Source organism: Lynx rufus, unplaced genomic scaffold (assembly GCF_022079265.1).
Source record: "Lynx rufus isolate CCGP_SWC_20201006 ecotype Redwood Valley unplaced genomic scaffold, mLynRuf1.p SCAF_9, whole genome shotgun sequence".
Taxonomy (NCBI): Eukaryota; Metazoa; Chordata; class Mammalia; order Carnivora; family Felidae; genus Lynx; species Lynx rufus.
The window spans coordinates 101,415,469-101,439,155 of record NW_025814897.1 but is presented as its reverse complement, the minus strand read 5'-3'; the positions used below and the strand labels follow the sequence as shown (position 1 = coordinate 101,439,155).

General features: G+C 37.1%; 2 protein-coding genes and 1 pseudogene across 3 annotated transcripts; 2 read left to right on the top strand and 1 right to left on the bottom strand.

The window, feature by feature from the left end:
* Nucleotides 1–4,199: 4,199 nt before the first annotated feature.
* Nucleotides 4,200–5,168, top strand: LOC124506235 (olfactory receptor 10AG1-like). The gene has a single exon (XM_047072258.1). The coding sequence runs from the start codon at nucleotides 4,218–4,220 to the stop codon at nucleotides 5,166–5,168; it is 951 nt and encodes a 316-aa protein (XP_046928214.1). The 5' UTR covers nucleotides 4,200–4,217.
* A 6,659-nt stretch (nucleotides 5,169–11,827) lies between these two features.
* LOC124506234 (olfactory receptor 10AG1-like) lies at nucleotides 11,828–18,045 on the top strand. Of its 2 annotated transcripts, XM_047072256.1 has the most exons (2): nucleotides 11,828–11,867; nucleotides 17,132–18,045. In XM_047072256.1, the coding sequence occupies exons 1-2, from the start codon at nucleotides 11,828–11,830 to the stop codon at nucleotides 18,043–18,045; spliced, it is 954 nt and encodes a 317-aa protein (XP_046928212.1). The 2 variants fall into 2 exon arrangements, with proteins under 2 accessions (XP_046928212.1, XP_046928213.1); XM_047072257.1 differs by lacking the exon at nucleotides 11,828–11,867 and having other exon boundaries at nucleotides 17,089–18,045.
* A 1,838-nt stretch (nucleotides 18,046–19,883) lies between these two features.
* On the bottom strand, nucleotides 19,884–23,117 carry LOC124506046 (olfactory receptor 10AG1-like; annotated as a pseudogene).
* Between the last annotated feature and the right edge of the window lie 570 nt (nucleotides 23,118–23,687).

Genomic DNA, 23,687 nt, shown 5'->3' with positions numbered 1-23,687 from the left:
GAAATAGGAAAAAGGATTTCAACAGGAAACCTTCCTTTTCCTTTCTTTCCTAAATAATTTTGTGGCAAATGCTTATTGTTTGAAGTGGTTTACATTTGGAATCAGCTGGATACTTGCCTTGATGCCTGAGTGGAGACCATTACATGAAAAAAAACCGTCTAGATACTTGTCAGCACACAGGACATGCTTCAGTTTCCACCAAATTTAATCTAGGAACCCAGCTCTCCACTTCTGAAAAGGGATCTCACCACCTAATGGGTTAAGGACAAAGCATACCATGTTCATGTGATAAAATATGGGGCAGATTTTTCTAAGGCCGTGGATGATCTAGATTTGAGTGAGTTATGAGAATAAAAATAAGAAAAGCAAATTGACGCTAATTATGAAGGATCGGGAATGCAATAGAAAGATTTTTTTAACTTTTTTTTTTTCCTGGTAGTAATACGGAACAACTAAGTGTGATTTCTCCACCAGAGGACACCCTCCCACCCCATGTGCCCAGAAGGGCCTAAAGAGAGGGAACGTTTATCTACAGAGAAAGTTTTTGAAAAAAAGAACTGTAATGAATGCACAGCAGAAGCAGTCTCTTAGAAATCAAAATGATGCATGAGAGATGTCCCCCAGGACGAGCATGACTACTTCCTATTTAAAAACAGCTAATGTTGGAAGCTAGCAAGAGTACTGGAGAATTACAGTCAATTACTGGCACAGAAGAAGAGCTTAAAACATTTACGGTTTACAAAACATCTACAGTCCCATAAATAGCCTCAGGCAAATCCATAAAGGTAAGCTATAATTGTGCTACTAGACTCTTTTATGTAAGGATACTATAAATTTGGGGCTCAAGATGCAAAGGACAAAATAGAAAAGCATAGAATTCTGAGATCTTTATCTGAAAACCCGTTAACTACTCTTGGAGAGGAAATATTTTTCTCTACCCTTCGAGATTCTTCTGGCTGGTCTAAGCATTAAATTAACATGAGACAGACTAAGGGTAGAAAATAAAGTTTAATTTTATGTGCACAGAGGTCCGATAAAAAAAAAACAAATTTGAAACTCAAAGAAAACATGGTCACGTTGCTTTTGCATATTTTTTAATTGTTTTATTTTTATACATTTTGAAAGAGAGAGAGAGAGAGGGAGCACACACACACAAGCATCAGAGGGACCAAACAGAGAGAGAGAGAAAGAGAGAGAATCCCAAGCAGGCTCCACACGGAAAGAAGTTCACAACAAAACATGAGATCATGACCTGAGCTGAAACCAAGAGCTGGTTGCTTAACCAACTGAGCAACACAGGCACCCTGCTTTTACACATTTTAGACAGAGGAATTCCAAATAGAATTTGGGCTGGGGTAGTAAAATAGCAAAAGGTACAAGGTTTGTTCAAACAGGTTTATTCCACCCCGAATTCTCTATTTCTGAAGATAAGAATGTCTCTCTATCTTCTGATACAGGGAGGGTCACTTTTGCACTGGTAATTTATTTCCTGTTTCTGGGGACAAAAGGAGGAAGTGTCAGAGGGTTCTTCTTGCACTGGCTGGTTCTTTTTTTTTTTTTAACATAACTTATTGTTAAGTTGGCAAACATACAGTGTACACAGGGTGCTCTTGGTTTTGGGGGAGATTACTGTGATTCATCACGTAAATGCAATACCCAAAGCTCATCCCAACAAGTGCCCTCCTCAATACCCATCACTCATTTTCCCGTCTCCCCCGCCCCACCCCCACCACCATCAAGCTTAAGTTCCTTCTCTGCACTGAATAGTCTCTTATGGTTTGCCTCCTTCCCTCTCTGTTTGTAACTATTTTTCCCCTTCCCTTCCCTTCCCGTGGTCTTTCTGTTAAGTTTCTCAAGTTGCACATACGAGTGAAAATATATGATATCTTTCTCTGACTGATTTATTTCATTTAGCATAATACCCTCCAGTTCCGTGCACGTTGCTGCAAATGGTCAGATTTCATTCTTTCTCATAGCCAATTAGTATTCCATTGTATATATAAACCACATCTTTATCCATTCATCAGTTGATAGACATTTAGGTTCTTTCCGTAGTTTGGCTATTGTTGAAAGCACTGCTGTAAACATTGGGAAACATGTGACCCTACGTGTCAACACTCCTGTGGCCTTTGGATAAATTCCTAGTAGTGCTATTGCTGGGTCGTAAGGTAGTTCTATTTTTTGTTTTTGAGGAAGCTCTACACTGTTTTCCAGAGTGGCTGCATCAGTTTACATTCCCACCAATAGTGCAAGAGAGTTCCTGTTTTTCCACATCCTCACCAACATCTGTTGTTTCCTGAGTTGTTAATTTTAACCACTCTGACCAGTGTGAGGTGGCATCTCAATGTGGTTTTGATTTGTATTTCCTTAACGATGAGTGATATTGAGCATCTTTTCATGTGTCTGTTGGCCATCTGGATGTCTTCTTTGGAAACGTGTCTATTCATGCCTTCTGCCCATTTCTTCACTGGATTATTTGTTTTTCATGTGTTGAGTTTGGTAAGTTCTTTATAGATTTTGGATACTAACCTGTATCCAATATATCATTTGCAAATATCTTTTCCCATTCCATCAGTTGGCCTTTAGTTTTGTCGATTGTTTCCTTTGCAGTGCAGAAGCTTTGTATTTTCATGCGGTCCCAACAGTTCATTTTTGCTTTTATTTCCCTTGCCTTTGGAGAAGTGTCGAGTAAGAAGTTGCTGTGGCTGAGGTCAAAGAGTTGTTACCTGTTTTCTCCTCAAGGTTTTTGATGGTTTTCTGTCTCACATTTAAGTCTTCCAACCATTTTGAGTTTATTTTTGTGTATGGTTTAAGAAAGTAGTCCAGTTTCATTCTTCTGCATGTTGCTGTCCAGTTCTCCCATTTGCTAAAGAGACTGTCTTTTTTCCATTGGAGACTCTTTCTTGCTTTGTCAAAGATTAGTTGGCCATACATTTGTGGGTCTAATTCTGGGTTCTCTATTCTATCCCATTGGTCTGTTTGTCTGTTTCTGTGCCAATACCATACTGTCTTGATGACTATAGCTTTGTAGTAGAGGCTAAAGTCTGAGGTTGTGATGCCTCCCACTTTGGTTTCCTTTTTCAACATTACTTTGGCTATTCCAGGTCTTTTGTGGTTCCATACAAATCATTCTTTAGGAACTTTAATACAAAATCATCATTTTACCATTGTGGCATGTTTTGAGGCAGCCTGCCCTGTACCCTTGCCCTACTGAACATAATCCATATAGTTCTTGCCTTTCTTAATGATAAAGTAAAGTAAAATTAGACATATGTCAAATAACAATAATATTGATACTTATAATAAAATGATTCATTTAATGTCATTTTGAAAACTATTTATATTATTAGATTTGATGAAGTAGGAAAACATAATATTTTGGGGGGAAATCTGGAGACCAAACATCTATAAAGTATAGTAGAATTGTTAAACATTGTTAACTGCCTGATGTTAGACAATATTAAATTATATGACAGTGGGCCATAAAATCTTACATAGATAAAAAGGATTATATGGAAAGCAGTGTGATGAATGGTTTATTTTTCTAGATTGAACTAAAGGTTAATTGATATTTATCATGCATTGCATAAGATGTGTTAATAGGGAAGGTTATGGATGGGATAGGATTAATGCTTTCAGTATTTAGCAGGAGTGATGGGAGAGGTACATAAAGTCGAATAATAATAATAATATATTTATTCCCACAGGAACAAAGGGTTGGTTTAAGTAATTGATTCTCATTGAAATATAAATGGGAAGAATTAAAACTCATCTAAATGAGAATTAGACAACATCTTAAAGGAAAAGATTTGATTTGAAACAAGATGGAATACACACACACACACAAATGAACCCAGACAGAAACAATAGAAAAAAGCCTGTGTCATAATTCACTCATAAGAGGGGTGCAATAACTACATATTGTTCCTGCACAATATGCTATAAGTCTCAATGCATACTTCTCATTGTCTCTAGGATTCGTACATGCAAGTATAAAATATGTATGTTTGGATTTTCTTTCTTGAATTGATTTTACGAGATTATATGTTCATTTTTGAGATTTCCCATATCATCTCCTAGAAACAGAGCAAAGCAATGGCAGAAATAACTTAAGAGATTACATAAATACATTAATGTATCTACTGAAATTAACAGGAAGAAGAATGTGGTAGGAAAATGTTAATGGACTAACCCTCTTTCATTTACTATGTCTGCAGATGGAGAATCGATTAAAAACAGGAATTTCAAATGTTACTGAACTGGTGGAATTTGTTCTCTTGGGGTTTTCTGATATTCCCAATCTCCATTGGACTCTTTTTGGGATATTTTTAGTCATCTACCTAACTATCCTGATGTGCAATAGCATCATAATATTGGTAACAAGAATTGACTCTGCTCTCCAGACCCCCATGTATTTTTTTCTTGGCAATCTCTCCTTCTTAGAAATCTGTTATGTAACAGTCACAATGCCCAGAATGCTCATGGACCTATTGACTCAGAAAGGAAATATTTCTTTCTTTGCCTGTGCTGCACAAATGTTTTTTTTCCTCACATTTGGAAGCTCAGAGTGTCTTCTCCTGACAGTGATGGCCTATGACCGCTACATGGCCATTTGTAACCCTCTGTACTACCCTCTAATCATGAACCACAAGGTCTGTGTCCAGCTGGTGACTGTCTCCTGGATCAGTGTATTTCCATTTGTAATTGGGCAAACATGCCAGATTTTCTCTCTGCCCTTTTGTGGGTCTAACACAATTAATCATTTCTTCTGTGACCTCCCCCCAGTACTCAAGCTAGCTTGTGGGGACACACTTGTGAATGAATTTGTGGTCTATATAATTTCAGTGGCAATTGTCATGGTTCCATTTCTGTTGATTGTTGTCTCCTATGGCAAAATTATCTCCAGCATTCTGAAATTGTCATCAGCCAAAGGGAGGGCTAAAGCTTTCTCCACCTGTTCTTCTCACCTGATAGTTGTCATCTTATTCTATGGAACGGCTACTATCAATTATACACAACTGAAATCAAATCAATCTGAAGGAGTTGGGAAATTGATCTCTCTTTTCTTCACCGTTTTGATCCCAACTTTGAATCCCATTATATATACTCTGAGGAACAAAGACATCACGGTAGCACTAAGAAAACTACTAACGAAGTTTTTAATATGATTCAAATACTTGCAACTGCAGAAAGAATTTGCTTATATGCTTGTCACGTAGAGACAACAGAGAAAAGTGTCTCCTAATTTTATTCCCTAATAATGTTTTTTAATATCATCATAGCAACCTCACATCGTGTCAAGGAAACTTCCTTTCCAATGATTAAGTTGAGAGCTTCTGACAAATCGAAGCGCAAATTATTTCAAATTGCGACAATCTCATTTATAATATTAATCTAATTTGTAATTGATAATCTGATACCTGTGTTTGTTTACGAATTTTGGGAAAACAGGTTTCTTCAAACGTGTTTCTTAAAGGTTTCTTCACAGTGCAAAAGAAAGCAGGAAGCAATGGGAAGGCGCTGTCAGTCGGAACATATTAAGACACCGGAGCGCATCAACACCATACAATACAACACAGCCTCTCTAGACCATGTTTTAGAGCCCCTTCACTGAAGAAATTCCAAGCTTTCCTGACATGTGAGAGAGAAAGTAAATGTTTGTATAAAACATAACTATTTTTGAAAAATAGAGAAGGTGAGCATTTCGTAATGTCATGCAACAGTTTACACGTGCCAGTGGTAGTGATTGTGATGCCCATTAGCCCACTTAGTATCCAGGAGGCTATGGAACAGAAGAAAATATTGGCTTCCTGACAGTGCTAGGATTTCAAATGATTCCTGAGTCTTAATCATTTTTTTGCAGTTTGGATTTATTACAAAGAGAATGTATCATGTAACTTACAAAAAGATAATAACTTTGTAGGCAGAAAACATAAAAGTTCACACAAAGAAAATTCTTGCATTACTCCCTTTCTTATTGTTACCAGATGTCAAATAGAATCCAGCAGAGAAATTTCAATATCTGCCAAATCATCTTTTATTTATTTTTTTTTAATTTTTTTTTTCAATGTTTATTTATTTTTGGGACAGAGAGAGACAGAGCATGAACGAGGGAGGGCAGAGAGAGAGGGAGACACAGAATCGGAAACAGGCTCCAGGCTCCGAGCCATCAGCCCAGAGCCTGACGCGGGGCTCGAACTCACGGACCGCGAGATCGTGACCTGGCTGAAGTCGGACGCTCAACCGACTGCGCCACCCAGGTGCCCCATCTTTTATTTTTGATATGTAAGTGAGGCATCACTAAATTCTATTGCTGAAACTAATAGTACACTGTACATTAACTGACTGGAATTTAAATGAAACATGAAACAAAAAGGAAAAGAAAGAAAGAACAGATTTTTCTTATGAACCAAAAGGAGTCGGGAGGGGTGCCTGGGTGGCTCAATTGTTTGAATGTCTGACTTGGGCTCAGGTCATGATCTCAGTGCTCCTGGGTTTGGGATCTGTGTTCACAGCTCAGAGCCTTTGGCCTGCTTAGGATTATGTCTCCTTCTCTACCCCTCCCCTTGCTCAAGGTCTGTCTCTATCTCAAAATTAAATAAAAATTAAAAAATTAAAAATAGACGGATTCAGGATGTATAATATTTATAGTAATTTCTTATAAAACTAATTAAAAGGCCTTGGGGCACCTGGGTGGCTCACTGGGTTAGTTCCGATTCTAGATTTTGGCTCAGGTCAGGATCTCATGGTTTCTGAGTTTGAGCCCCACGTTGGACTCCATCCTGATAGTGTGGAGCCTGCTTGGGAGTGTTTCTCTCTCTCTCTCTCACCCTCCCCTGCTGTCTCTTTCTCTCAAAGTAAATACACTTGAAAAAAAAACTTATTAAAAAGACCTTCAACAATAGACACAAAAATGGATAAATTTAAGATTGTAAAAGTGAACAACGTTAAAATAAATGCCTGTCAGTGATTATTGAATGATGATATCTTCAGAAACAAAACCTGTGTTGGTAGTCAGAGGCAGAGATCAATATGTATTTCTTATTCATATCATAATATCACAATGATACACTCATCAAAAAGACAAAAAAAAATGACTAATCCTGTCCCATGTGTAAAATATGTGGAGCCATGGGACCTGTCACCCAACGCTCAGATGCGAATGGGTACACTATTTTAGCAGACAGCTAAAGAATCCTACTCAGAGAATTGTACCCCTAGGTGTGTACCAGCAAAACTCCAACTGCATGTGTGCCAGGGAACATCTCCAAGAATGCTCATCTTTGGGGCGCCTGAGTGGCTCAGTCGGTTAAACGTCTGACTTTGGGGCAGGTCATGATGTCACGGTTTGTGGGTTTGAACCCCGCAGCAGTGCCTTTAGCAACAGCGTCTGTGCTGTTGGCAAGGAGCCTGGAGCCTGCTTCAGAGTCTGTGTCTCCACCTTCCTCTGCCCCTCCTCCACGTGTGCTCTCACCCTCTCTCTCTCTCAAAAATAAATAAACTTAAAAAAAAAAAGATGTCCATCTTTGCATCATTCATAGTAGCAAATTTTTATCAAATTAAATTGAGAAGTGATTCTGATTCTTAACACAGAGGTAAACTAGAAAGAGATAAAAATGAATAAAACACAATTATATACAATACTGATGAAGGATATTGCGTGAAACCACTCGTAATCATATTCTACACATTTTAGTTAAGGTTAAAAGACAGTACTTAGGAAGCCCATCATTGTTTTTAATGTTTTTTTTTAAGTTTATGTATTTGTTTATTTATTTTTAAATGCAATTTATTGTCAATTTAGCTATCATAAAGTGTATACTGTGTGGGCTTGGTTTTGGTGGTACATCCCCGTGATTCATCGCTTACATACAATACCCAGTTGACAACAAGTGCCCTCTTCAGGGCCCATCACCATTTTCCCCTCTCCTACACCCCCCCCACCAACCCTCAGTTTGTTCTCTGTGTTAAGAGCCTCTCATGGTTTGACTCCCTCTCTGTTTGAAATTAATTTTCCCCTTTCCTTCCCCCATCATTGTCTGTTAAGTTTCTCAAGTTCCACATATGAATGAAAGCATATGATATCTATCTTTCTTTGACTGACTTATTTCACATGGCATAATACCCTCCAGTTCCATCCACATTGTTGCAAATGGCAAGATTTCCTTCTTTCTCATTGTCAGGCGGTATTCCATTGTATATATAAGTCACATCTTTATCCATTCATCTGTTGATAAACATTTGGGCTCTCTCCATGAGTGGCTATTGTTGAAAGCACTGCCGTAAACATTGGGGTACACTTGCCCTTATGAATCAGAATTCCTCTGTCATTTGGATAAATTCCTACTAGTGCTATTGCTGGGTCGTAGGGTAGTTCCATTTTTAACTTTTCAGGAACCCCCACACTGTTTTCCATAGTGGCTCTAACAGTGTGCATTGCCACCAACAGTGCAAGGGGGTTTCCATTTCTCCACATCCTCACCAACGTCTGTTGTTTCCTGAGTTGTTAATTTTAGCCACTCTGACTAGTGTGAGGTGGTATCTCAATGTGGTTTTGATTTGTATTTCTCGGATGATGAGTGATGTTGAGCATCTTTTAATGTGTCTGTTGGCCATCTGGATGTCTTCTTTGGAAACGTGTCTATTCATGCCTTCTGCCCATTTCTTCACTGGATTATTTGTTTTTCATGTGTTGAGTTTGGTAAGTTCTTTATAGATTTTGTATACTAACCCTGTATCCGATATGTCATTTGCAAATATCTTTTCCCATTTGTCAGTTGGCTTTTAGTTTTGTCGATTGCTTCCTTTGCTGTGCAGAAGGTTTCTATCTTAATGAGTCCTCAATAGTTCATTTTTGCTGTTATTTCCCTTGCCTTCGGAGATGTGTTGAGTACAAAGTTGATACACCTAAGGTCAAAGAGATTGTTGCCTGTTTTCTTCTCTAGGGTTTTGATGGTTTCCTGTCTCACATTTACGTCTTTCAACCATTTTGAGTTTATTTTGTGTATGGTTTAAGAAAGTAGTCCAGTTTCATTCTTCTGCATGTTGCTGCCCAGTTCTCCCAGCACCATTTGCTAATGAGACTGTTTTTTTTCCATTGGAGACTCTTTTCTTCTTTGTCAAAGATTAGTTGGCCATAACATTTGTGGGTCTAATTCTGGGTTCTCCATTTTAGTCCATTGGTCTGTGTGTCTGTTTTTGTGTCAATACCATACTGTCTTGATGATTACAGCTTTGTAGTAGAGGCTAAAGTCTGGGATTGTGATGCCTCCCACTTTGGTTTTCTTTTTCAACATTACTTTGGCTATTCAGTGTGTTTTGTGTTTCCATACAAATTGTAGTGTTGTTTGTTCTATCTCTGGGAAGAATGCAGATGCAATTTTCATTGGGATTTCATTGCATGTGTAGATCACTTTGAATAGTATGGACGCTTTAAAAGTATTTGTCCTTCCAATCCGTGAGCATGGAAAGTTTTTCCATTTTGTTGTGTCTTCTTCAATTTCTTTCATAAGGTTTTTTTTATATAAATTTAAGCACACAAATCTCTTACGTCTTTTGTTATGCATATTTCCTGGTATTTTATGGGTATTGGTGCAATTGTAAATGGGATCGATTTCTTGATTTCTCTTTCTGTTGCTTCATCTTGGTGTATAGAAATGCAACTGATTTCTGTACATTGAATTTATATCCTGTGACTTTGCTGAATTCATGTAGCAGTTCTCACAGATTTTTGGTGGAGTCTTTTGGGTTTTCCATGTTGAGTATCATGTCCTCTGCAAAAAGTGAAAGTTTGCCTTCTTTGCCTATTTGGATGCCTTTTATTTCATTTTGTTGTCTGATTGCTGAGGCTAGGACTTCCATCACTAAGTTAAACAACAGTGGTGAGAGTTTACATCCCTGTTGTGTTCCTGATCACAGGGAAAGCTCTCAGTCTTTCCCCATTGAGGATGATATTAGCTGTGGGCCTTTCATATATGATTTTTATGATGGTAAGATATGTTCCTTCTATCCCAACTGTCTTGACGGTTTTATTAAGAAAGGAGGCTGTTTTGGGCCAAATGCTTCACCTACATCTATTGACAGGATCATGTGGTTCTTTTTCTATCTTCTATTAATATGATGTATCACATTGATTGATTTGTGAATATTGAACCAGCCCGGTAGCCTAGGAACTAAGAAATAGTCACGAGTAATTAAGAAATAATGTAAATGAGATGCAAAATAAAATGAGGTGCAGTGACATCAAGGATGGAGGAAGCAGAGGTGAGAATAAGTGAAATAGAAGATAAAATTATGGAAAATGATGAAGCCAAGAAAAAGAGAGATAAGAAAATACTAGAACACGAGGGAAGAATTAAAGAACTAAGTGATTCAATAAAACATAATATTCATATAATAGGAATTCCAATAGAAGAGAGTGAGAAAAGGACAGAAGTTTTACCTGAACAAATTATAACTGTGAACTTCCCTAATCTGAGGAAGAAGCAGACATCCAAATCCCCAAGCCACAGAGAACTCTATTTAGAATCAACAAGAATGTCTCCACAGTATCTCATAGTGAAACTGGCAAAATACAAAGATAAAGAGAGAATTCTGAAAGCAGCTAGGGAAACAAGGGCCTTAAACTACAAGGGTAGACACATAAGGGTAGTAGCAGAACTATCTACTGAAACTTGGAAGCCAGAAGGGAGTGACAGGAAATAGTCTATGTGCTGAATAGGAAAAATATGCAGCCAAGAATCCTTTATCCAACAAGGCTGTCATTCAGAATAGAAGGAGAGATAAAGGCTTTCCCAGACAAACAAAAACTGAAGGAGTTCATGACCACTCATCCAGCCCTGTAGATCCTAAAGTGGCTCTGTGGGTGGAATGCTGCAAAGACTGGAAAAGCCTAGAGGTATCACCACAACCTCGATACCTACAGATAACACAATGACATTAAGTCTGTATCTTTCAAGAGTCACTCTGAATGTAAAAGGACTAAGTGCCCCAGTAAAAACTCATAGAGTATCAGAATGGATTAAAAAAAAAAAAAAAAAAAAACAAGATCCGGGGCACCTGGGTGGCTTGGTCAGTTGAGCATCTGACTTCAGCTCAGGTCATGACCTTGTAGTCCATGAGCCTGCTTCAAACTCTGTGTCTCCCTCTCTCTCTGCCTGCCCCCCCCCAGCTTGTGCGATGTCTCTCTCTGTCTCAAAAATAAGTAAACATTTAAAAAACCCAAGATCCAAGTATATGCTGTCTGCAAAAGACTCATTTTAGACCTGAGAATACCTTCAAATTGAAAGTGAGAGGGTGGAGAACCACCTATCATGCCACTTGAAGTCAAAGAAAGGTAGAGTAGTCATACTTATATCAGACAAATGAGATTTTAAACTGAAGATTGTAACAAGAGATGAAGAACATTATATCATAATTAAGGCATATATCCATCAAGTAGAGCTAACAACTGTAAATGTTATATATTTAGGGAGCACCCAAATATATAAATCGAGTAATCATATCATACACATACAATGCCCATGGTAATTGTAGGTGACTTACAATTACTCCACTTACAGTGGAGTGACTTACTCCACTTACAACAATGAACAGATCATCTGTGCAGAAAATCATAAAGGAACAGTGGCCTTGAATGATACACTGGACCAGATGGACTTGACAGATATATTCACAATTTTTCATCCAAAAGCAGCAGAATACACATTCCTCTCTAGTGCATATGGAACATTCTCCAAGATAGGTCACATACCAGGTCACAAAAAAAGTCGTCAATAAATATAAAAGAATTGAGATCATACCGTGCATATTTTCAGATCCCAATGCTATGAACCTTGAAAACAACCACAAGGAAAAAAGTTTGGAAAGTCTCCAAATGCATGGAGGTTAAAGAGCATCCTACTAAAGAATGATTGGGTCACCCAGGAAATTAATGAAGAAATTTTAAAATATACAGAAGCAAATGAAAATGAAATTACAACAGTCCAAAGCCTTTGGGATGCAGAAAAGGCAGTCCTAAGAGGAAAATACGTTGCAATCCAGGACTATCTAAAGAAACAAGAAAAATCCCAAATACAAAACCTAACCTCACACCTAAAGGAACTAGAAGCACACCAGCAAAGAAACTGCAAAAACAGCAGGAGAAAAATTGTGAACATTAGAGCAGAAGTAAATAATATAGAATCCAAAAGAACAGTAGAACAGGTCAATGAATCAAAGAGCTTATTTTTTAAAAGAATAACAAAATTGATAAGCCCCTAGCCAGACTTCTCAAAAAGAGAAAAGAGAGACCCAAATAGATAAAATCACGAATGAAAGAGGGGAGATCACAACCAACACCACAGAAATACAAACAATTATCAGAGAATACTATGAGAAATTATATGCCAACAAACTGGACAACCTGGAAAATGTGGACAAATTCCTAGACACCCACACACTACCAAAACTCAAATGGGTAGAAATAGAAAATTTGTAGAGAGCCATACCAGTGAGTACATCGAATCAGTTATCAAAAATCCCCCCAAAAATAAGAGTCTGGGCCAGATGGCTTCCCAGGGGAATTCTACCAGACATTTAAAGCAGAGTTAATATCTATTCTTCTTGAGCTGTTCCAAAAAATAGAAATGGGAGGAAAGCTTCTGGACTCATTCTATAAAGCCAGCATTACCTTGATTCCCAAACCAGCTAGAGACCCCACTAAAAAGGAGAACTATAGGCAAATACCCCCAATTAATAGGAATGCAAAACTTTTCAACTACATAATATCAAATTGAATTCAACAGTATATTAAAATAATTATTCACCATGATTGAGTGGGATTCATTCCTCAGTCAACACTTCTATAAATAGAAAACCAAGCCACTTATAATTTCAAACGCTGAAATCAAATAAATAATTTCCATTCCTGTTTAAGATGTGATGGGTCATGGCAGGCCAGTCTTATTGCAAGCCCTGGAAAAAAATGGATACATTACAAAATTCGTATTTTAGATGCATCATAGAGTTGTGAGAGAAAAAACTAGAGGAAAATATCAAAATTAAGTCTCCTTAAACAGAGGATAATAACTCAGAGAATTATTCACACTTAGGTGGCTTACAGTCTTTTGCAAGTACACAATTGTTGCAATATCATGCTATTGTGTAACTCCATGTATGTACATATATTGTTGATTGATACAAAAAAGAAACACAGTCATGTTGTGGGTCCATGGTGCCCATTTCCTCTCCATAGATCAATGCATAGGGAGATGTCTCTAATTTTTTAAACTAAATCATTATTTAAATTAATTTTTTTCATAAATGAATATATCCTTGCTTAAGGCATGTTTTTTTCCCTTTCTTTATTACTTCATCTGTTTAGTATAGTTTTCTAATTGTATTTTGGACTTTTTTATTGATATTTAAGAACAAAACAAGAGCACTTCATTTGTGGAAAAAAATAAATATAACAAATCAGAGAGTACCAAAGTGATGCTTCTAATTAGAAATGTAAGTTTTCCAGGTGGAAGAGATCCCTGGGGTAGAGATAACTACTTTTATTTAAAGAGAGTTTGTATTTAGAAAGCACAGAATATTATAAAGGTGGCTTGAGTCTCTTTGATGAAACAGGTGATTTTCAACCACAGCAATCGAGTTGAATCATTAAACCCTCTACAGTGAGAAAAGTCAACATCCCAAATAAGAAAGGTAAATGTAAACTAATTTATACTGATATTAGGCTTTAGAACCTACTTTTAAACATAAAATTAGTATTAAAGTAGCAAATATGTCATTTTATTAGAGTGATTATTTTATATTTCTGATTCTATTAAATAAAATTTACAATGAAATGATGATAATAAATAATGGTATTCAGTCACTTTGACATACTGAAAACTGTAATAATTGAAGTATTTTTCTAGGTATAGATAATATTATAGGAAAATTCATTTTGAGCAAACACATTGAACAAATAATTGTCACATTTACATATTCAACCTGATATTGTAATCAGAAATGTGAAGCAAAACAAACTATGAAACAATGTTATAACCACTGGGAAATCCAAAGAACATTTATTTTAAGGAAAAATGATAAAATTAAGAATTAGTAAAATAATGAAAAAGAGTTTTAAATTCAATATGTTTTTAAATTAATTTAAGGTTTAAGTAGCTAATTTATATCAAATACACAAATATAGCTGAGACTTGGTTGGCTCCCAATATTTAAATGACCTAGAATATTGTTATACATTTCCTTAATCATTTGGAGTTTTTCAGAGAGTAGAGGCTTGGATTTAAATAAAACCATATAACTACATTAAGTTGTATTTTCCCTTTATCAATAATAATGTAAACGTTTACAAGAAAGGAAGTATATAATTTTATGAGAACACCCAGCAGAGAAAATCTCTGCTCTTTCTACCTTGTTCCACTCTTGAGAAATACATACACAAATCTTACTATTTCATGTTATGCATAGATGATATCATCACCAAAATGTTGGGTTTGAACAATTAGAAAGTATATTTTACTTAGCACGGAAAGTAATTTTATTCTAATAAGAATCATGGGAAAAAATAATCATGAAATAATTTATAGTAAATATGTGCCATTTGTAAAAAGTGACACATGAAGATTGGACTTTTGTATATTAATCTGTTTCTCCCCTTTAAGAGTAATAACTTTATTTGAAACCTGTTTGCTGCCTTACTTAATTTCAGAATCAAATACTAAGCACCACCATAGGTATACAAGCATTTTGTAAGATTTATATTGATCCTAACTGGGAAAATAGTCACAGTCCTTATTTCTCAAGTCAAGAGTATTAATGAAAGAAAATGCATATGAAAGATATTTAGCCAAATTGTGATGCTTTTGGTTGAATGCTGATATGCACTCTCGGCATTAGGTTCACAGAGCAGAGATAATAATGTAAACATAAATATTGGCAGAGAATTCATGGAGAATTCACACCTTAAGTGCATGACATTTTTATTAAATTCTGTTGATTGCTTTAAGATCTCATTCCATTTCCCCATTAGTCATGTGATACATAGAGAAAGTAAATTAGAGAATTTTTTACATGCCACATAAAACAGACAGTACAATTTAGAAGAATAAATTTTAATTTCCTTTTTTTTTTTAACTTTTTTTAACGTTTATTCATATTTGAGAGACAGAGACAGAGCATGAGTCGGAGAGGGGCGGAGAGAGAGGGAGACACAGAATCTGAAGCAAGCTCCCGGCCCTGAGCTGTCAGCCCTATGGTGGGGCTCAAACCCACAAACTGTGAGATCGCGACCTGAGTCGAAGACGGAGTCAGTTGACTGAGCCACCCAGGCATCCCATAGAAGAAATAATTTCAGTGTTTAGTAACAGTAATAACTGCAGCCTTTAAAGACACTTTTATGAGCTCCAGAACTTCAAGTTGTTTGACAGATATGAGATCAATTAATTAATATAAAAATCCTAAGTGTTGGTGCGGTATTTAGCCAATCACGGAGTTGACTGAACCACAGCGCAAGGAGATTAAGCATCTCTCATGAGGTCACATGGCTCGCAGGTGGTAGAGCCATAATTTAAATCTGGCCCATCTTGGCAGGACTGTATTTTTTATCCATGACACTATATTATGCTGTGTTTGGTGGACAAAGTCTAGACCCACCGGAATGGAGAGGCGAAAGGCATGGCTCGGACCCATCTTGAGCCAAGTTCCAAGGGTGCAATATCGAAGGAGGCATTTACTTTCTGGATTATGCAACACAGAATCACCCCTGAGAGTGAGTGAATGCCTCTTAAATTTTGTACCTGAGGAGTCTCACTCACCTTACCTTAGTAGTCCTGACCCTGATGAAAGGAAAGAATGAAAACATAGCAGCGATCACCCACAAGTAACTCAATAATTCTAATGAATACCATTTCTCTAAACAACGTGGTACAGTCCTGGGGACTAAAGACTTAAGAACATAATATCATATCCATAGCATTTTCATGATTACAGTTATAAAACCGTAACTAATAAATAAACCGAATAAAATTGTTAGGTAATTTTACCAATATTATCTCATTTAATTATGACAAATAAGGAAGCAAACCCTAAAAATTTTGAACAGTTGCTTAATGTCACACAGATAATAAATCATGCAGTCAGGATTCAAACGTAAGCCCAGTAAAAAAAAAATAGGCAATAACTTGTAATCACAAAACCTATGTGCACATGATCAAATTATCAATCAGTGGTAAGTCGCGATGTTCTTGCCTTCAAGAGAAGTGAGTTTAGAAACTGTTGCTTGAAGCATTTTGTGAGGAACAATAGAGACAGTGGAAATACAAGTAGCACACAGAATCGTTTCTCCCCCTGCCCACTCACATACGCACAGGTAATGAACACACTTCACGCCATCCCTACTTTCCCGGGGTTCACCACTTGGCTGTTTCTCAATCTCTACACTCACAGGCAACTTTTCCCAAATAACCGCCCCCCCCCGCCCCGCTCTCTCCACCTTGTTCCACTCTTAATGTTCCCCACTTACTATCTTACCAAAAGGTATTTGTTGCATTCCCCTACGTGTGATAAAATATTCCTTTTTGGGGGTAATTTGCCTAATAATGTGAACTGTATAATAAGAAAATGTATGATCAGGATCAACAAGTATTGTAGGGTAACGACAGTGTTCAAGCAGGCAGTTGAAAATGTACGAGGAAGACAAAGTCTGATAGAGTACTATTGAATGGTGGTGGAGAATAATCATGGAGAACAATAGGACTGTCAAGGAATGAAATGAAAAGTGGGACCAAATGGCAAAGCTGGAGATCTGTCTTCAGTGATTGCCAATTTTTCCACTGTCTGTGCTGAGTAGGGCATAGTTTGGTTTATCCTGGGCTGTATTCAGAAAGTGTATGGAAGAATCTTCAAGGACATTTGAAGGGAGTGTATACAGTGATAATCCATAGGATCTAAACTGAGAAAGTGAGAAATACACAAATAGTAACATTTTTAAATTAGAAACAATTACAATGGTTAAGAAAATCAATATAGATATCCTAATGCAATTTAGAAAACAGGTATTGATCTCTTAAGGTAAACTAAAAGTAGAAGCTAAATTTGCCCCTTTCGCAGATGCAACACAAAGAAAAACCACCAGAAGCAAACCTAACTGAACTGACAGAATTTGTTCTCTTGGACTTTGCTGATGTTCCCCATCTCCGGTGGCTTCTATTTGGATTGTTCTCGGTCATCTATATCGCTATTGTGATGAGTAATGGCATCATATTTCTAATAACAAAATTGGATCCTGCACTTCAGACTCCTATGTACTATTTCCTTGGCAATTTTTCCTTTTTAGAAATCTGCTATGTGTCAGTTACTCTCCCCAGAATGCTTATGAACCTTTGGACCCAGAGAAGAACAATTTCATTAGTTGCCTGTGCCACACAGATGTGCTGTATTCTTGTGTTGGGAGCCACGGAGTGTTTCCTGCTGACAGTGATGGCCTATGACCGCTACGTGGCCATCTGTAACCCTCTGCACTACCCTCTAGTCATGAACCAGAAGATCTGTATCCAGCTGGTGGCTGGCTCCTGGATCAGTGGAATTCCAGTCCAGATAGGGCAAACGTTCCAGATTTTCTCTCTGTCCTTTTGTGGCTCCAATTTAATTGACCACTTCTTCTGTGACATCCCCCCAATCCTCAAGCTTGCTTGTGGGGACACATTTGTGAGTGAAATGTTGATCTACATAGCTGCTGTGTTGATTGTCACCATTCCCTTTCTGTTGATACTTATCTCCTATAGCAAAATCATCTCCACAGTCCTTCAATTGCCATCAGCCACAAGTCGGGCCAAAGCCTTCTCCACCTGTTCTTCTCATCTTATTGTCGTGGCGTTGTTCTTTGGATCAGCCGTTATCACTTACTTAAGACCCAAACACAGTCACTCAGCAGGAATTGACAAAGTACTTTCTCTTTTCTACACAATTGTGACTCCCATGTTTAATCCCATGATATACAGTCTAAGGAACAAGGATGTCATCATGGCATTGAGAAGATTGCTATATAAGTAATTCACTTCATTAAAAATGTTATACTTATAGGAATTCATTTCTTATATATTGGTACTGCAATTTCAACAGATATTTATATCAAACTGTAATATTTGTCTATACGGTGGTAGCTTTTTTCCAAATTAAAAATTACTTGTAATGTGTAATGCATCAGGTCATAATATATGTATGTGTTATCAAATAAAAAATCATTCTATTGGTAATTTTATAGTTTTATTGTGTTTTATTTTCCTCTCTCAGTAAGAACTCTTGACAAAGATTGATATCATAGACTTAACTGTAATATAGACACAGTTATATCACTTATTGGAACCCATGTCATTCATTTATATAGAATTGTAACAGTCATTTTAAGAACCAGGTTGACAATTAATATTAATATATATATATATATATATATATATATATATATAGCAACGACTCTACAAGAAATAATTTCTTAAGGAAAAAGAGCATCTTTCACTGAAAACATAGTTTTATAAATGATTTTGGTACACTAATACCAGTCAATAGAAAGCATGATATACACTAATATCAGATTAAATATGTGTATATAGTATAGTCCTATGATTTGACAAAAGTGAATATTATTATTAAAATGTTTGCTTCTAATTAAAAGAGGGGAGAAACTCATAAGAATGTATTTTTAATATACTTTTCTAGAGATGATAGTGTGATGGGAAAATTAGGGAAATGGAAATAAAGTTTCACAAAATATATGTACTATAAAAACACAGACATTGCACATATAACTAGTATGCCACATACACACAGACCCTGCAAATGATCAATAAAAATATGATAACCAGTGTCAACTGTGGATATCTCAGAGAAAAATATTCTATCATTTTCTCCTTCGTATTACTGACAGTTACAGTTTATTGCAATAAGTTTGTGTTGTTTGTGTAATCATGAAAATTGCATATGTATTCATAAATATGTATTTATTGTGTATCAAGATAATCATTATGATCAGTTGCTTCTGTTGTTTCTCTGTTTGTACTTATACAAATAACTTTATGATTTTCAATATTTATGCCTATCTAATAAATCCTTTGTAAATGTAGGCAATGGATCTCTAAGGAACCATTACCTGTCAGAAATGTTTCCTTCTGATTAAAAAATATGTGATGAAACTTGCACCTTCTTAGCCCATAAGTCAAAAAGTCTGTTCTACTCACTTGCATATGAACATATCAAAACTATAAAAATATAATAGAAATGAAATGGAAATTTAAAAAAATAGAAACACAGTATCAACAATAAAAAAAATAATCCCAGGAAAATTTCCAAGCAGAAATCAGATAATTCCTGAAGCTATTATACACAGAATGGAATGAGACAGCTATAAAAAATTCCCTTCATTTTCATTGTCCCTCCTGCCTAATAGAGAAAAAAAAAGTTGAGATAGAAGAGATAACTAACAAGAGGAAAAACACGTAAACCTGTTAACATGCCTAATAGATGTCAACTCATCTAACTTTTATATAATGGGAAATAAGAGATATGTTTTTGGAGCACCGTGATTATTTTTAGCTAGAAAATGATGTTCTAGGGGCACCTGGGTGGCTCAATCGGTTGAGCCTCTGACTTCGACTCAGGTCATGATCTCACGGTTCATGAGTTCAAGCCCCGCGTCGGGCTCTGTGCTGACAGCTCAGAGCCTGGAGCCTGCTTCAGATTCTGTTGTCTCCCTCTCTCTCCCTGCCCCTCCCCCATTCATGCTTTGTCTGTCTCTGTCTCAAAAATAAGTAAACATTAAAAAAAGAAAGAAACAAAAAAAAAAAGAAAATGATGTTCTACACTCCACCCCCAAAATCTGTGAAAAGTATTAACAATCATATTTTCACATATGAGTCAAGAATCAGTAGAAAAGGAATCATGGCAAATAATAGAGCCACCAAACAGACACACATTTCATTCCGTGATGTATTCCCACAGGCCAGCTTGCTCAATGTGGGGATGTCACCGAAGAAGCGGTTGATTTGATTAGAGCCCAAGAGGAGCAGCGAGAACACCTGGCATGTCTGCCCTATCTCGACTGGAATCCCACCGAGCCAGGCACCAACAGCCAGCTGGAAGCACATGGCACACGGCTAGAGGGTAATGCAGAGGTTACAAAGGGACACAGAGCGGTCATAAGCCATCACTGCCAGAAGAAATGCCTCTGTGCCTCCCAGAACAAGGAAGAAGCACATTTGAGCGGCACAACCCGACAAAGAGATGTTTCTATCTTGAGTACAATGATTAACCAGGATCCTGGGGAGAGTGGCAGACACATAACAGATTCCCAGAGAGGAAAAACTTGCAAGAAAAAATACATGAGTGTCTGAAGAACACAGTCTACCCTCACAATCATTATGATAAGACCATTTCCTGTTAAGATGAATAGGTAGATGAGAAAGAAAATTCCAAACGGAAGTCCCTGGAAGTTTGGAAGGTCAGAAAAGCCCAGGAGAACAAATGCCGAGACGGAAGATAAATTAATTGCCTTCTCCTGTTTGGTCTCCAGGTAACACCTGTGAAAATAAGGTCTTGTTTAGCTTTTGTCGTTTTTTTTGTAGTAGATACGACTTTCCTCATAAAATGGTATGAGGAAATCATTTTAAGATGACTTTGTGAGGGGGGATGCCTGGGTGGCTCCGTTGGTTGGGCATCCAACTTCGGCTCAGGTCATGATCTCACAGTTCATGGGTTCAAGCCCTGCGTCGGGCTCTGTGCTGACAGCTCAGAGCCTCGAGCCTGCTTCGGATTTTGTGTCTCCCACTCTCTCTCTACCCCTCCCCTGCTTGAACTCTCAAAAATAAACATTAAAAAAATTTTTTTAAAGAAGAATTTGTGAGGGATTGGTATTATTATTATCATTACTACTACTACTATTATTTTTTTTTTTATTTTTTTAATTTGGTAGAGTTCACCAGTGAAGCCATCTGGTCTCTAGCTTTTTGTGCGTGTAGTGGTATTCAAACTGCTAATCCAGTTACTTTAATCATTATAGGTCTGTTTAAATGTTACATTTTATTTTGGGTGTCACCTGGGGTGTTAACTCTTTCTAGAAAGGCTTCCCTCTGTCCCGTCTGCGTGTAATTGGTTGCTATAAGTAGTTCGTACCGTCTGTTGTAATTATTTTCCTTTCTTTAGGATTCGTCATATGAGCACAAAAATACAGTTTTTAATTACTGTCTTTAACTTTTTTTTAGTTTATTTATTTATTTGGAGAGAGACAGAGCAGTGCGAGCGGGAGAGGGGTACAGAGAGAGAAAGAGAGAGGGAGAATCCCAAGCAGACTCCACGCTGTCCGCACAGAGCCCAATGCGGGCCTCGATCTTACAAAACCTGAGCAGAAACCAAGAGTTGATTACTTAACCCACTGAGCCACTCAGGCACCCCTAATTATTGTTTTTAACCTGTTGTCTTAAATATTTGTCCCTAAAATATTTGAAAAGGAAGATAGAAAAAAATATATAAATTTGTACTATGTTATACAGTTATCTATGCAATCACTCTACGAGGGCATCTGTTAGATTTTTGCGAATTTGTGTCACTCTATGGAAATCTGTGCCATTGATTTTTGACAAAAATGCAAATGATTTTCAGCGGAAAAAAAATGTTTGTTTTAACAACACTGGAACAGTTGAACAAACATCTAAAGTACTCGCACCTCAAGTTCATACCTTCTACAATCATTTATTCAAAATGGACCATAGACTTAAATGTAGAATGCTAAACTATGTAATTATTATAATAAAATATAAGAGAAAATCTTTGTGATCTGGGGTTAAGCAAGAGATCTTAAATATGTCATAAAAAAAAACCAGAACCCATTAAAAAAAAAGTTTGTGGGGCGCCTGGGTGGCGCAGTCGGTTGAGCGTCCGACTTCAGCCAGGTCACGATCTCGCGGTCCGTGAGTTCGAGCCCCGCGTCAGGCTCTGGGCTGATGGCTCAGAGCCTGGAGCCTGTTTCGGATTCTGTGTCTCCCTCTCTCTCTGCCCCTCCCCCGTTCATGCTCTGTCTCTCTCTGTCCCCTCAAAAAAATAAATAAATAAATAAATAAATAAATAAATAAATAAATAAATAAATAAAAAGTTTGTAAATCAGACTTCTCTGAGATTGACATGTCCAGAGAACTAAAACACAAGCCAAAGATGGAAAGACTTGCACATTACACTTCCAAAAAGAAAAACAAAAGGATTGAGAATATACAAAGACCTCCCAAAACTCAATAGTAAGACAAGAAACAGCCTAATTAGCAAATGTGCAAAAATTTGAATATATATTTTGCTAAAAGGGATATACAGAACTCAAATAATCATGCAAAAGGTGCTCACCATCCTTAGCCACTATTAAAATGCATCCTAGGGGTGCCTGCTCTCTCTCCCTCTCTCTCCCTCTCTCAAAAGTAAAATGAAATTAGATTAAAATTAAAATGCAAGCTAAAACCACAATAAGATTATGCTACACATATATTTTAATGGCTGGAATTGAAATAAAAATATAACTCAAAATTGGTGAATAAATATATAATCCTTGAAGATACGAGCTTTTATTTTCTTGATGTTTCTTTATTTTTGAGAGAGAGAGAACATGAGTGGGAGAGGGACAGAGAGAGAGAGGGAGGCACAGAATCTGAAGCAGGTTCCAGATTTTGAGCTGTTAGCAAAGAGCCTGACACAGGGCTCGAACCCACAAACCATGAAATCATGACCTGAGCCACAGTCAGACACTTAAAAAAACTGAGCCATCCAGGAGCCCCAGATAAGAGCTTTTCAATGCACAGGACTTGATGTTTCCAAAATCTGTTTTCCATCCCTCTATTCATTAATATTCATAAACATATGAATCTACTGCTTCCTTTAGGTGGACCTAATACTCCTTCCAATGTATTTTGTGAATGTGTGTCTATATGTGTTTGTTTGTAGCGGGTGTTATAAAACTTTTTCTCTTGTTTTATAATTACTGCACTGAGAGGAGCCACAATGAAGATATCCTTGGCTGAGAACCGGATGCCGCAACTCAGCATTTTAGGTTTTGACAACGGAGGTGAGTTAATGATAGTCTTAGCTCGTCCCATGGCAGTACCTAGAGAAATATTTTCTAGCTTCTCTTCCAGTTTGGAGAAGGGGTGTCTTATGACTAAATTTGACATAAGGGATTATGCCTGGAAATTCTGCATGGAGTTTTCAGTTTGCAAGTCTAAAAAGGAGTGAGTGCTTACCTCCAGCCCCCTGCCCACCTTCTGCAGTGTGGGAGGAGGTGATGCGGCCTACTTAGCTAACTTGAACATGGAGATGGGAGATTCACGCTGCAGGTGACTTAATGGTCCCCACAGCCCTTGACTTCTTACTTCTGAATTTTTATTTTTCTTTTTTTAAGTTTATTATTTATTTTGAGAGAGAGAGAGGCAGAGAGAGACAGAGAATTCCAAGCAGGCTCTACACTGAGACCTTAAGGGCTTGAACTCACAAACCATGAGATCATGACCTGATCTGAAGTTGGACGCTTAACTGTGTGAGCCACCCAGGTGCCCCTTAAGCTTGCATCTTTATTAGAACATCTTAGTTTATAAGCAATATGTAATTTACTTTATGTAATTTAATAAGTATAATTTATAATTTAATAATTTAATATTATATATTTAAAT

What these genes read in the sequence shown, in the direction of transcription:
- LOC124506234 (XM_047072256.1), top strand. Translation starts at nt 11,828, where the DNA reads ATGAACCTTGAAAACAACCACAAGGAAAAAAGTTTGGAAA. An exon ending in CAAGGAAAAAAGTTTGGAAA is followed by an intron (nt 11,868 to 17,131) that starts GTCTCCAAATGC and finishes AACCACCAGAAG; the next exon opens with CAAACCTAACTGAACTGACA.
- LOC124506235 (XM_047072258.1), top strand. Translation starts at nt 4,218, where the DNA reads ATGGAGAATCGATTAAAAACAGGAATTTCAAATGTTACTGAACTGGTG.